This window comes from Numida meleagris, chromosome 10 (assembly GCF_002078875.1).
Source record: "Numida meleagris isolate 19003 breed g44 Domestic line chromosome 10, NumMel1.0, whole genome shotgun sequence".
Classification (NCBI taxonomy): domain Eukaryota; kingdom Metazoa; phylum Chordata; class Aves; order Galliformes; family Numididae; genus Numida; species Numida meleagris.
Genome location: NC_034418.1, coordinates 1,557,580 through 1,572,030, shown reverse-complemented (window position 1 = coordinate 1,572,030; position 14,451 = coordinate 1,557,580). Strand labels below are relative to the sequence as shown.

Sequence of the window (14,451 nt, the reverse complement as noted above, 5' to 3'; positions counted from 1 at the left end):
CTAGACACGCTAGCTCAGCCGCACCATTGGACCTTTCATTTCTACTGCTGATCCCATCACAACCGGATTATCTGCACGGACTGAAATCAGCCCACAAAGAGCAGGTTCAGTACCTGCCAGCAGGAACTTTGGGCTGAGCTGCATTCATACAGGGCTGGAAAAGATAGCACAGGTCCTACAGGACACCTGCGTGCATCTGGAGCAGGAGCTCCTGTTAAAGCACCTCCTGTTCTGGGGCAAGCAGACCGAGCACGTGACAACCCCCAGCCTGCTCTTAAGCCTGATGTTAAAAACTGAGCATGGAAATATGTTTTGCCTCAGCTAACAAATGGGGACATAGCATCCACGCTGGCTTTGATTGCTACCTGGGAAGGTTTACACCGGCAGCTCAGTGCTGCCTGTCTGTGATGGAGCAATGAGCCCAGGTGGGGAGGAAAAGCCAAATGCAGGGAGAACAGAGTGCACCCCTATCAGCAGTGCCAAATGCCCACCTCCCGCAGCAAGGAGGGGTGCAAAAGGGACACACACAGACTGCCCAGGATCCAAAGCTGCCAGGCACAGTGCAGTTAGCAGCAGCAAGAAATACAAAGCCGCCTTCTTCAGCTGGAAAGACGGCATTAATAAACTCAGGTTACATAGGATGAACTCTGTATTACATAACCTTATTTCTGCTGGGTGCGTTTCTTGTTTTATTTGCTCCAAAGGAAATAAAGTGAGAGATGGTGATGTAGGGAGAGGAGGAAGCAGCTCAGAAAATGTAATGAGTTTTCTTAAAAAGTCTACAGGAAAAAAAAAAAAAACAACAGAGGCACCCTGGGCACAGAATGATAATGGCCCTTCAATCAATCCACAATTGATTTCACATTTAAACTTTAGATCCTCTCCATAAAAAGCCTTTTGTGAGGCTGAGCTGCAGAGTCAGAATCTGCATTTCAATGGGAGCTCTGGATGCTCAGGCTGTGCCAGCAGAGGGGCAGGAGCCCCATCAGTGGGAACACCAGGTGACACGGGACCACAAGGACAGCGAGGTGTCCTCACAGCACACTGATTTCTCGCACGAAAGTGACACGGAAGAGCTGGCACGGGGTCCCAGCTCCCACCTCCTGGGCAATCCCAGGACACACACCTTCGTGTTCATTTTGCTGCTGAAGGCTGGGAACTTTGGGTTAAACCAGCTCTCACACAACAGTGCATCCATGCTTCCCCTTGGGAGCTTTTCCCAATGACCACATGTGTGATACCAACAGCACAATGCTGCCAAAGCAGCCAGCAGCCCCGGTTTTAGCACCCCAAAGGAGGAACTTGACAGATGCTCTTGTGTTAGCTTGCAACACGCAGGCTGGCGGACCAAACCCAGGGTGCACTCACCAAAGGGGACGTCACCAAAGTGGAGGGAAGGTACATCAAAGTGGAAAGTTGGTCCGATGACACAGCCCCTGTGGGGACAAGGAACAGGCAGAGGGCATTGGTTGGTTAAAGAGAAGGGCAAGGTGTTCGGTTCTCATCACCCCTGCGTTCAGCATGGCATCCATGGTGGGTGCCCCATCCCTGCAGACAGCCAAGGTCAGGCTGCATGGGGCTCTGAGCACTGATGGAGCTGTGGATGTCCCTGTTTGTCACAGGGATTGGGACCGGATGGCCTTTAAGGTCCCTTCCAACCCAAACCATTCTATAAATCCATCACATGGGTGAACAGGAGGCAGCCAAAAAAGAGCCATCATCTGGCCTGAGTAACGACCCTGAAAAAGTGATGGCTCTGTGCCTCCGTTTCCCCCATCCATACCACGAGAACTCAGAGGTGTCCACACAAATTAAGTGGAATCACGACTGTAACCTGACTTCCCACCTGCAAGTCCCCTACTTCTTAGCTGGAACCAGTGTTTCCATGGAGTAGACGAACATCCTTTCCTCAAAAGACCTTGATCACACAGCATGGGATTTCGAGGCATGAATACAGGGGAGCCCCAAACACACACTGATCATCACCAGAAGAGCAAACGTTCTTGTACATGGGATGGTTGAATTGTGGAGAAAAGCATCAGTTCATCACCAGTGCACCACATGCACAAGCAAGGTGTGTCTTACACCACCAAGCGTGGGTGTCCTGAGCCCAGCTCACCTTCCTCCCTGCCCTCACAATCCAGCAGCTGGGCTCCAAGCTCCAAACCTCACCCACTGAAATCACCGTCTGGAGCTGCACCACTTCCACTCCCTCCTGTCATGGCTGGAGCCAATCAATACCTGCTGTCTTTTAATTATATCACAGTGAATGGTGCCTTCTGGTTTTATCCACAGGACTGCCATCATGCCTGTGTTGAATATCCCAACAGGAGGGACCTCCCTCCATCTCTGGTCCCCCATTCTCACCAACCCCATCTAAACACCAAAGAAACAAGTTTTCATGTTGGCATCCAAACAAGAATCTCCTGTGGTTTAGGCATCTTCTGATCAGGGAATCAAAAAGAACGAACTTTCAGGCATTTCAACCCAAGGCTAACTCTTGTTTCCTTGGAACTGAGTTAGTTCCTGAGAATAAGCCAGGTCCAAATCCCTGCTGCTGCTGAAGGTCCCTCCCCAAGGACCTCACATAATCAGCCCTAACCTCTCAAGGCAGCACAGCTTACTTTGAACAGAGCAAAGGGAACAGACATGCTTCCCACTGCAGCCCATGCCAGGAGATGATGGAAAACTACCTCCAAGCCAGGCACAGCTGGGGATGATGCTGGGAGCTGCCAGGGACGAGCCTTGCCAGGCTTCCATTGCTGCTGAGTGAGCTGTGCCTGTGCTCAAGCTAAACCTGAGCAGCTGCCCAAGAAGACTCAGGCAAGCAGCCAACCCCGAGCTCCTTGGGCAACAGCTGATAACAGTAAAGCTTGCAGGAAATAGAGGGAGGCAGTGGTTTTGACCACATTTTTTCTTACAGTAGCATTATTTAATGCACGTGCATAGGGAGAGCGGGGTCACTGCAGAGCAAAAGAGACAATATCAGGTAAGAGAGGAGCCACATGAGCTCTCATCCCTGTTCCTTCCTCAGTGGCCCCATGTCCCACCAGGCAGATCTCCTCCGAGAACTGAGAATTTTCTCCATGTAGGACTAAATCCAGGCCACAAATCCCCCTGAAGCAGAGGTGCACCTTCAGCTGGCACCTCAAAGGAGCTGTGGGGCTGGAGGATGAAAGATTAGGGCTGGAGAGGGAACTTTGAAACAAAGGGAATCAAGGAGGCAGACGCCATCTCCAAGGAGTGCATCGCACTGGGAATTTTACTGCAGATGGGGATGTAACATCAGATGGGCTGCAAGGAGCCATCATCCAGGAATCAGGATGGGGAAGGATCAAAAACACGAAGAGCAATCCTGCTTCACTGAGAAACAAGGTCTGAACCCAGCTGAGGGAGGGACCACAACAAGCTGGCACTGGGAGTGAAGTTCTCTGGGAACCAGTGGAGAAACCAGAACCACTTCATTTGGCTGGGGAAAACCAGAAGGCAATGAACCCATGGACAACCACCTTCTTGAAGAACGTGGTCATGGCAGGGCAGAGGCAGTGGGCACAAGACAAGAAAACTGTATTCTACCTGTGATAAGCACATCTTTCCAAGCAAAGCCTGCCCTTGCTCAAGGAGAAAGCTGCTTATGCAACAACATCCCATGACCAATTTTGGGGGGAGGGACAGAGGAGAATAAATTATTTGATTGTGAAATGTTCCCTCTTGATTTCCAAAAAAAGCAGCACTTTCCCTCCAAACACAAAGCCAACGTAATTGTTTCTCTACCGGAGGTCAACAGACCTACTCACCACTCTCTTGCAAAGTAATAACCTTGCTCTTATTTTTTTTTTTTTAATCAATTTTCCCTTACCTTATTGATAAATCAACTGCAGGTTCCTTTCATTCCCTCACTACCTGGCCCAGTGCTTGGTCTGGTACCTCCCAGGAGCTGCTGAGGAGGTACAGCCACCCCAAAGCTCTTCAACACCGAGCATCAACTTTCCTGCCTCCAACACCACATCCCACCAGCCGATGGGAAGGACCACCTGGGACAAGCTTGTATAGCACTCTGGTTCTGAGAATCATAGAGTCATTAAGATTGGAAAAAGACCTCTCAGATCATCTAGCCCCACCATCCACCTTCCACCAATACTGCCCACGTCCCTCAGCGCCACGTCTCCAAGGCTCCTTAACACCTGCAGGGACGGTGGGATCACCCCGAGGCAGCAAGTCACCACCTCACCTGATAGTCAAGGTGACGGGCTGGGGGCAGCCGTGCACGCTGACCCCGAACTCCTCAGTGAACTGCCCCAGGATGGTGGAGCGCAAGGAGATGCGGATGTGCTGCAGGCCTCCCGGGGGGACCAGGCCCTCGCGGGGAACGAAGGTAAAGCAGGAGCCCAGCGCTGTGGTTGGAGGCACCATGTGGAAGAGAGCGTCGATGGGTCCTTTGTTAAACAGGATCACCTGCAGCAGAGAGAGAAAGGGACATGCGTGAGGAATCTTCCTACAAAAGGATGATCTGTTTCATGACTCAACAATTCACATCACTAAGAGGCAGAAGGTGCTGTGTGCTGCTGCCCAGTGGAAGCCAATGGGAATACAACACAACAAATTCCGCCTTTGGGTTTCTTCGTGCAGAGTAGTGATGGTTCCATTCAAACAGAGTGATTCTACACTTCTGTTTTCTTTAGTCTGCCAGTTCCTTGGGCTTTGCCCAACCAGCAATGTCAGGAGGGAATGGGAGTGAGGTGCAGAGCAGCTCCACCTGTTCTCAAGAATTTCTCTTTATGAACAGCCACAGCCATCATCTAAGAGCTTACCATTACAAAAAAATAATAATAATAATTGCAAAGCTTGTTGAGCTCCAGCTCTGTCACGCTGGTCGCAATATGCCCATGTGTGCCTGTGGGCAGCGGTGCTCCACCACCAAACCCACCTGCAGCAAATTAAGTTATCAATTTCCACTGGGAGAAACCCGGCCATTTCCAGGGCCTTATCTACGCCTTTTGGATTTATCTTCCCTACCTTTTGCCCTTGCCAAATCTGCCAGAAGAACTGAGACAGAAGCATAGAAATACCCTTTGCTTTTTAATTTTGCAGCTGCTGCTGGAAATATTCAGGTATTCAGATTGCACAGTGGTAAACTGAACTCTTAGCGAGCCTGCCCTAAGCTGAGGTTTATCTCCAGTCCAGCTGCTTAGGACAGCACTGAGTAACAGCATCATTGACTTATCCATCTTTTCTCAAGTAATGGAAATTATAAATTAATATAGCAAGAAGCAATAAAGTATCAGCATTAAAAATGCATAGAGAGCAAAATATTTTGGTAAGAAAACACCTCAGTGTGTCCTTCCCTGCCACAGTGACGCTTTTGAAAACGTCTGGCATGATGCATTGCCTCATTTACTACCTCTTTTCGGTTGCTCTGCTTTATTTCTTTTTTTGCAAAAGACTGGATACCAAATATATGGAAAGTTCCTCACCCTCATTTGCAGAAATGCTTTGCTGTTTGTGCAACCAGCGGAGTACTGAGTGAAGCACGGTGGGCAGCACTAAGCATTCCCAGCTTCTCTGCAGGGAGCAGATCTCAGGCAGGGGCCGGGGGTTTCCCTCCACTCACCTCGTAGCTGTGGGCTGAGCCCACAAACACCTTCCCAATGTCCAGCTGGTCGAAGCTGAAGCGCAGCCGGGGCCCTTCACCTTCCCCTCTGATGCGCAGGGGCAGCCTGGTCTCGCGGCCTGGGGGGGAACATCCATCTCAGTGCAATGATTCCCTCTGTTGTCCCAATACCTCACTTCCAGTTCCTATCCCCATGCTGGCTTGGGGCTCCCCGCCATCCCGTTCTGCTCTATATGGAAGGTGAGAAGCACAAGGAGGAGAAGAAAGTCCAAGAGTTGTAGCTTCACACTAAAATACTCCTTTCCTTCAAGTTCTTTGTGCAATCACAGAATCTTTATCATAGAATCACACCATGGTTGGGTTGGAAGGGACCTTAAAGCCCACTCAGACCCATCCCCTGCCGTGGGCTGGCTGCCCCCACCAGGCTCAGGGCCCACCCATGGCCTGGGGCAGCTCCAGGGATGGGGCACCCCCAGCTCTGGGCAGCAGTGCCAGGGCCTCACTGCCCTATATAGTTATTCAGAACATCCCAGATGATTTCCAGTGGGAAAGATGAGCCCAGATGTGACAATGCGGTGACTACACCGCACCTTGAAAACTCTCCTGGAACAGCCTCCTGAGTGACAACTGACTTTTTGATCTCACGGCCATGAGATGAGGATGTTGGATAAAAGCCCGAAGCCAGAAAGCAAGAGCGATGAAGCTTTGTTGAATTCAACGTCTTTCAAACGGATACAGCCAAAGGCCAGCTGATGGCAGAGATGAGAGTTATGTTTCGCAGCTCAGACATTAATTGGAGCACTGTGGATTTCTGTTTCACAGACACTGTAAAAGACACAGCATTGGGCGCTCGCTACCAAGAGATTTATCCATCTGGCATCACGCGTGGCTTCACCTTCATTAAAACCTCTAGATCTGAACCCACCAAAGCTCTTAGGAAACGGCAAATACTTTCAAGTGATGAGCTTTTGTCCACGAAGCTGTGAAGCTGCAATTCGTACACCTGAGAGATGAGACCCATGGCTGCTGCAAGCAAACCAATCAATGGTGATCCTTCTCCTTCTGCAGAATGTCCTCAGCCCCTCCTGAAGGCCACGGAGAGAAGGCCTCCTTTCTACCTCTACCCAGCCCTGCACCATGCAGTCCTCCCACCACAAAAACCATGTCCTGGAGCACAGAGGCCAGGATGGGTGGTACCAAGGGCTAGACCTCCTTTTTGACCTCAGTCCCAAATCCACACCCAACACTGTGCAGTGAGAGCTTGGATCTTCGTAGGACAGCTTGATGTTATACAGGACAGCTCTGCCACAAGGCAAGGGAGCGTCCATCATTTTGGACTTGGCTCCTCCAACTATTGTGGCACAGGTCTGTGAATGGCTTGGAGTTTTGGGCATAAATCAGTTGTAACACAACATATTTCTGAGCATGGACCAATCTAAAACCAAAATTTGTGTGTCTGAGCACCACCTCCCCTTCTGTGTACTTCCTTCCAGCAGCTCAGGAACCACGGTTTTATTTGCATGAACAACTAAAAGTTCATTCTGAGCTTAAATATTTGCCGAGGGCAAATTTCAAACCACTCCTTCACTGCCAGGTTTGCAGGCTGCGTGGTGCTGATAGGTTCTGCCAATCTCCTGAGCCACCAGCGCTGACTCCGCGACCCACGGAGGCACGTGAGATTCGGTTGTGCCATGCATGGGGCTGCACGGGGGCCAAGCTTCCAAATATTCCCAGCAAGGGACACGTCGACCATCTGCACGCCACGCTCCGAGGGGACTCGTGATGGCATGCAAATGCACATGGAACAGTCATGCTTCTTAGAGGAAACGAGAAGCAAAATTAATTGACTCCCCCGTTGAACGTCGCTGTTGCTTCTCCAGATTCCTTCTGCACCGAGGGACCTTGACTCTGACAGTTTGACTTGATGATGCTCTGTTTTACAAGGAATGGGTGTAGGCACATAATTTAAGTGACCCTGAGGTCCTTCTTCAGGGAGCCAGTGGAAGAGCTGAGCAATCCCATGGGCCCTCGAGGGCCTCCAAGGAGCCAGGTCCTTGTTCCTAGAGCAGAACCATCTTCCCAGCTCCGTTCCCATGACTTCCAGGCTCGCTCCAGGACCACACACCAGCAGCTTCCCCACCTCTCAGACACAGATCAGCCCTCCTGGGGGAACCTCTGTGGATGCTGCAGCAAAGCGATGGACGACAGAGCACCGATCCCAGAGCCAGGAGCATCCCTTGGGAGCAAGGTTTTAAGTAAATCCTTCCCTTCCACATCTCTAACAACCGCAGCTGGTGGGCAGGAAGACGGTTTGTTAACACAAGCCCTGTGTAATTACTGAAGGTGGCATTTGCCAAGCAAACCCCATGCAATTACTGTATAAATAAAATCTGTTTCATGACATTTGTATCAGAGTGCCAAGGAGAGGAAAGGCACAAAGCAGCCACGCTGGTGGCTGCGTCCTCCAGAACTGGAGGACCACTGCCTCCCCTCTCTTCCTCTTTGATGGGGAAAAACACAGCATTCCCTTTCCCCCCTTGGAAAACATCATGACCAGCACTGCGTGGAGTCCTGGAGGAAGGGCAAGGTAACTTGAACCATGCAGCTTGCTGTAAGCACTCCCTGCCCGTGCTAGCACAGCAAAGCTGCCTCCTCTGCAAGGGCAAGGAGGGTGACCTGGGGGAGCTGATCACACCTGCTCCCGGCACCTAGATGTTCACAGTGCCTGTCTCCTGAAGCTGTCCTGGTATGGGGTTCTTTGTCCTTGTAGGGACAACATCGAGGGAAATCCATGGCTTAGTATCTCCTCCCTTCACCACCACCCTCCCAGTGCACCAGAAGCAGGTTGGCATGGAGTGTTGGTGCCCCTCCACCACTGGGGGCAAGGGAAGAGAGACAGGGAGCCCCACCTGAGATGTCGCAGTAGACGGTCTGCTGATAGAGCCCGGCTTCTCGGGGTCTAAAGATCACGTTAATTTCAGCGGAAGAATTCGGCCAGACGTCTCCCTCCTACAACAGAAGCAGACAGCAAACTGTTTACCTCCAAACATCACGTTTCTTAGCTTCAACCACAGCACTACAGCCTGTACCTGGGCGTCAGCAAAGAGCAAGGAGCAAGTGAACACGCATCAACAACATTTATGAGAGTTTGGTATTGGCTGAAGAAAATCTCCCTGACCCCATACCTTTGCTGGCACCTGACAGAGGCATTTTGTTAGCTGAAGTGATACTCTGCAAGGAATGAAAAATGCAGCTTATAGAAGGAGACAGGGAGCAGAGTTATTTTCTATCAACAAAGCGGGGCTGTGATTCTGCTGGCTGCTGGGCATCCTCAGTGCTTTGTCCAGACGAGCCTTGAACTGATGGGAGCCTCCGGCGCTCCTGCAGCATAAATATTAAATAACTGTAACACTTCCCATCGGCTCGGTGCTTACAGCTCAGAGGACAGTTCCCACGGAAATTAAAGAGACATGGTGAGTTATTGGGCTGCAGCTGCGAGCAGCTCCTCTGCACGCTGCCTGCTCAGGGGCAGCAGGGCAAGGGGAACCACTTCGAACACCAATAAGTCCTCCCCACCACCACAAGAAAAGCCTGCAAGAAGAGAATGACTTCGATTCTTCTCATAGAGCAAGAACAAATACAAGAGCCGCATCTCAGAATCATTAATCACCATTGTGATCATCCAGTCCAACCATCAGCCCATGCCTGTGACCGCTCTAGACCACGTCCCTCAGTGCCACGTCCCCACGGCTCTGGGACACCTTCCGTGGGCAGCTGTGCCAGTGCCTCACTGCTCAATGGGAGAAGAAATTGCTCCTCATATCCCACCTGAACCTCCCCTGGCGCAATGTTTCTCTCCAACAAGAAGCAGGCTGAAGATAAAGCCTTATGGTGCCATTAGGATATCATAATGGATCTTCACGTAGCACCATCATCCACACATAGAGTCAAGCTGAGAAAGGATGTTGCCAAAGTGGCCAGAGTGGTTGGGAAGCTGGAGGTCTTCATGTGGTGCAGGGGCATAAAGCAAGAGGGACGGCACATCCTGAGCCCTGTAACTGGAGCACAGGGTGGGAAGCTCAGTAGTGAGTGGGATGCCACTGTAGAGTGGCTCAGGGCAATCCACGTAAAAGTCCCCACTCAGGTTGGATATTAGGGAAGCTAGCTCAAGCTTTCCCTCCCTCCCCACTGCTGCTCTTTCTTCTCTTGAGGATAAAAGTACCAACATCAAGATGACAGCCAAGCCACCCTGTACTGCAGTGCCTTCCCCAGCTTTAAAACACATTTGGAAAAGCAAGGTGAGATTCTATACCATGTCATCATTGCTGGCTGTATTGCTTATAGCTGTGCAGAACAAGCTCCCACTGAGCCCAGCCCTGCCTGGGAAGGTCAGAGTGCATCTCTCCTTCCACCCAGACCAGCCAAGGTTCTCTGAATGCAGTGCAGCAGATGGCTTCTTGATGGTACTCACCAGTCTGCTCCATGCACCGCAGCCAGACTTATTGGCCCTGTGGACACTTGGGGGCATGGGGGTTATTACTCAGAGGTTGACAGAGGCAATACATCTCCCGTTAATGGAAGCAAGCACAATACAATTCATAAGCAAAAAAAATGAACCTAAGCAGGAAAGGAAGAAAATTAAAAAGCCATTGGCCTGATGAATATGTATCTGCTACCAACGGTGCAGTTTTCTAGCTGAGCAAGTTTAGCTGACTTTGGGATTTGAGGAATTCTACTGCGAGTACATCTGTGATAGAAATAGAGCTGGCACCGGGCTGGAGCACGGCCCCAGCAAGATCGCACAGGGGCAGCAGTAGGGAGAGCATGACAGTGCATGGGGACCTGAGTGCAGGGCCAGCAAGGAGGGGCAGGAGTCGGGGACAGCTCAGAAGCAGTGCTGGGAGCCACTGCAGCTACAGAAGGGAACAGCTCATGGAGAGCTTCCTAATGGATGGATTTCAGCAAAGCCCAGCTCCCTGCTTTCCAGCACGCAGAAGTGGAGGCACAGCGAGGCTCAGTGCCCCTCGGAGGAATCCCTGTGTGTCTCTGCAGCTTTGGGCCAACCTACCCGGGGAGCTGGAGCAACGATGCCCATGCTTGCTCTGTTCTCAGGGCCCATTTTCTCTTGCCCTGAACAGGAGAAAGAAGCCACCACATGGGGTGGATAGGAGCCACGCTGGAGAAGGAAACTGCCTTATTCCTGCATCGCCGCTGGGAGCCATTGCAGCTGCAGCAGTGGGAACTTCCTACAAGACATCCTAGAAGCAATGTCACAGACTGTAGGGTCTGATTCCAACTCCCGTGTCTGAGATCCCACCTCTGTGCACCAGCACAGCTCTGCACTAGTTCTAATGCAGCGTGACCAGTGGAGTCCTGCATTCCTCCAGCACTAGGAAGCCAGCACCAGCCGTTAATAGGATCAGACTCCTGAGCTGATGTGAAGTCACCCTCCTGCAGGATTCCATGCATTTTCATGGAAAACTTTTGGCAGTCTGTCCACAGGCAGCTTCCCCGTCAGCTGGGCAGCTTTATTCAGAGGTTGGAGGGCAAGAAGAAATTATCAGTTACATTTTATTCTACTGTTCCATGACTAAAACAAATCCTTTTAAGACAGGCGTAACTATTCTGGGAAATTCTGGTCATTTCTCCCTTCATTACTGCTGTATGTCAGACTATAAAGCTAGAAAATATTATGAGTTATTTCTCCTGGGAAATTAAAGTAGGCTGTGGAAGAGGTTCCTCACCATGTTCCTGCTACCCCAGGGGAGATGAATGGCTGCTGGTTAAAAGGATATGCTTCATTATCCACCCTTTGAGGCTTGTGTGAGAGAGTCAAGCCCCTGGCAGTGAGCGGCCGCTAAGACAGGGCAGGGAGAACTCCCATGAATGCTATCCAGGATAGAAACCCGACACTGGGTGCTGGGAACATGACACTGCAATGCTGCTGGCTTAACATCAGCCCTGGACAGGCTGCAAGGGCAGGTGGATGTATGATGGTGCAGCACAAAAGATGCAGCAGACACTGAACCAAAGACCTTGGAAACAGTGGCAGTGAATCACGGAATTGTTAAGGCTGGAAAGACCACCATCATCATCTAGTCCACTCATCCACCCATGCCTGTGACAGCTCTAGACCACATCCCTCAGTGCCACATCCTCATGGTTCTTGACCATTTCCAAGGATGGTGACTTTCCCACCTCCCTGGGCAGCTGTGCCAGTGCCCCACTGCTCTTTTGGAGAAGAATTTTTTCCCATTATCCAACCTGACCATCCCCTGGTGCAACTTGAAGCCATCACCTCTGGTTCAACCGCTAGTGAAATGATACCCATGGTGCACCCTGCTAGCTCAGGGCACTGATGGGAACGGCAGTGCCATTGCTCACATCTGCCTCCGGCCATAAATAACCAAACCCACGCTGAGCTGCGGGATGGACTGGTGCTGCCAGCTGGGATGGGGCCTTCTGCCAAAAGCAGAAGTGCTGTGCAGTGAGCTCTGCTGTGGGCAGGCACCAGCGTGGTCCCCAGCTGCAGGATCCCCACACCCACAACAGGAGCAGCTCTGTGACCTGGGGATCTCAGAGCTCACATGCAACGCCAAGGAACGGCTCCCAATGACAGGACAGTGATGACTCGTCAAGGGCAGTGGGACAGTAACAAATCTGCATCCTCCCCATCCGTCGGTTTCCATTTCCAAAGAGTCAGCTCCCACGTGTTTACAGCTAGGCTGTGGTGGAGAGGATGCAGCAAAAAGCAAGGGCTGTGTCCTGTGGTAGCCACCTGGGCTTCCAGCACAGCTGCTTCTGCTGACAGACCCTGTGCATTTGCAAAAATAAATTAAACTGACTTGGAGATGCGCTTAGGAAGTCAGAGTTGCATAACAGCTTGTTTCCCACAGGCTTGGACGGCTGCTCAAAATGTTTATGGTCACGTGGTTAACTCCAAAATCACTGCCTTCTCTTCTTTTTTGTTATTATTTTCATCAGCGAGTTAACCCTGTGCAGACCAAAGTGATCTGCTGCAGCTTCTACAGATGGCAACACCCAAAAATACCGACAGCTGAAGGCAGCAAATCTTCTGCAAAGCCATCCTGCCCAGAAAGGTCATGAGGCTGCTATGGCCCCATCAGCTTCCTGACCTCCAAAAACAATTTGAGGGCGATGAACATGAACCCATCCATCCTCCAGTCCCTTGTTACAAGGGTCTGATCATTTCCACCAGCTGCTCTCAGGCACCAGAGGTGATGTATGGGAGGAAAGGAGCAGCCACTATGGTTGGCCAGGTCAGCCAAGGCATCGAGGTCCCATCTTCGGGTGGGATTTACGTGGCAGAGCACAAAGGGCATTTGTCAGAGCAGAAGGGCATGGGGCCATTGATGGAGCAGTTATGGAAGTGAGTGGCAATGACTTTTCAGATTCTGCCATTTGATAAAAGGAGAACGTATTTATTTGATGAAAAGAAACCCTCATGCTAGGCAGGGAGAAAGGAAGACATAAGAAAGACATGAGCACAACTCTGAATGTTGAACTGATTGTTCCATAACTAACAGAATGAAAGGCAGTCAAGGGATTGGTGACGCTGGACAAGACAGAAGGGGAGGGACTGATGTGCAAGCCCACTTACAGCCAGTCCCAGAGCAAACAGTTAACAGAGGAAACACCTCCCTCCAGACCTGAGCCCTGGGATATGCTCCAAACACTGCTCCGTGCACCACAGGGTGCTCTGGTTGATTGAAAAAAACTGGAGTTTTGCTTAAATAAGCAGGAAATAAAAAAATATTTCCATAACTACGTGCAACAAAGAACAAAAAGCCTATTTCAACCTGCCAGTCTCGTTTCCAGCTCTCAGGTGACTTCACACAGGATATACAGATATGGTGCAAATCCAGGCTAGAGGAAGGGATTGGGTTTTCCATGATTAAACCTGAATTTGGCCTCTTTTTGTTTCTTCGGGGGCAGGGTTAATATGTGATCTGACAGCACTCTAATGTCCTCTGTTAACTCCCATCCTATGTGAGGTGTGCCCAGACTGAGACCCCTGAGCACTGCAAGCTCCAAGCACGTTTCAGGCAGGTGCACAGAAGAGAGGAACTCACGCTCAGCTCTGATAGCAAATGCGCTATCAGAGAGCCTCACAATCACAGGGCTGAAGTGATAATTACTCCCATCCCCATTTCCCGGTAGGGAAAGCCAAGCGGTGCCATGGGGCAATGCAGCCTGCGTTGGAGGAGGAAGAGGAGGGAGGTCCCAGCTGTTGCTTACCACTGGCTCGATGGCGAAGATGTCATCAGAGAAGAGCATGGAGTCTCCCTGCACTTTTGCACGGTGGTTCTGGAAGACACGGGAGAGAACGGAAAGGCGTTCCCGCAGAGAGGGGTCCACCATGCACTCATCAATAAAGCGATCCATCTCGTCCTCCTCCTGCCTCCGCAGCCTGTGACACAGCCTGGAGCCACGGGGAGAGACAAACCAAGCGGATAATTGGATAAGCAACACATTTGCAGAGGCTGCCGTGTAAAAAGAGGGCCGGCAACGTGCTCAGCGGGGAGCAGCAGCTGCAGCACAGCAAGGGGCTCACCCAGAGCCTGGGGTCCCGCATGGGTCACGTCATCGCTACCCATTCACCAGCACGGCAGGGTGCTTTGCTCCATGCTTACAAGCTAAGAACACGATTTTGAAAGCTAGCAACCCTCAAAAGAGCTCCTGGCTCAAAGCTGCCAACCAGTGGAGCATCCACCCCCCAACCTCTGATGGCTTCTCCTACTCACAGAGCTGCTGAAGGGGAGGCAGAGAACAGAAATATCAAGGGCCAACCATTGCAGTGCTTCACTAGAAAGGGGAGT

General features: G+C 51.1%; 1 protein-coding gene across 15 annotated transcripts in view; it reads right to left on the bottom strand.

Annotated features, from left to right (window-relative positions):
* Window positions 1-14,451, bottom strand: part of HYDIN (HYDIN, axonemal central pair apparatus protein) — a 115,529-nt gene that overhangs the window by 61,387 nt on the left and 39,691 nt on the right. For all 15 annotated transcript variants that reach the window (XM_021408634.1, XM_021408635.1, XM_021408641.1 and 12 more), the window contains 5 exons: window positions 13,871-14,054; window positions 8,521-8,620; window positions 5,612-5,730; window positions 4,232-4,455; window positions 1,369-1,436 (listed from right to left, as the gene is read on the bottom strand). In XM_021408634.1, the coding sequence (XP_021264309.1) occupies window positions 1,369-1,436; window positions 4,232-4,455; window positions 5,612-5,730; window positions 8,521-8,620; window positions 13,871-14,054 (695 nt within the window). The remainder of the gene's footprint in view (window positions 1-1,368; window positions 1,437-4,231; window positions 4,456-5,611; window positions 5,731-8,520; window positions 8,621-13,870; window positions 14,055-14,451) is intronic.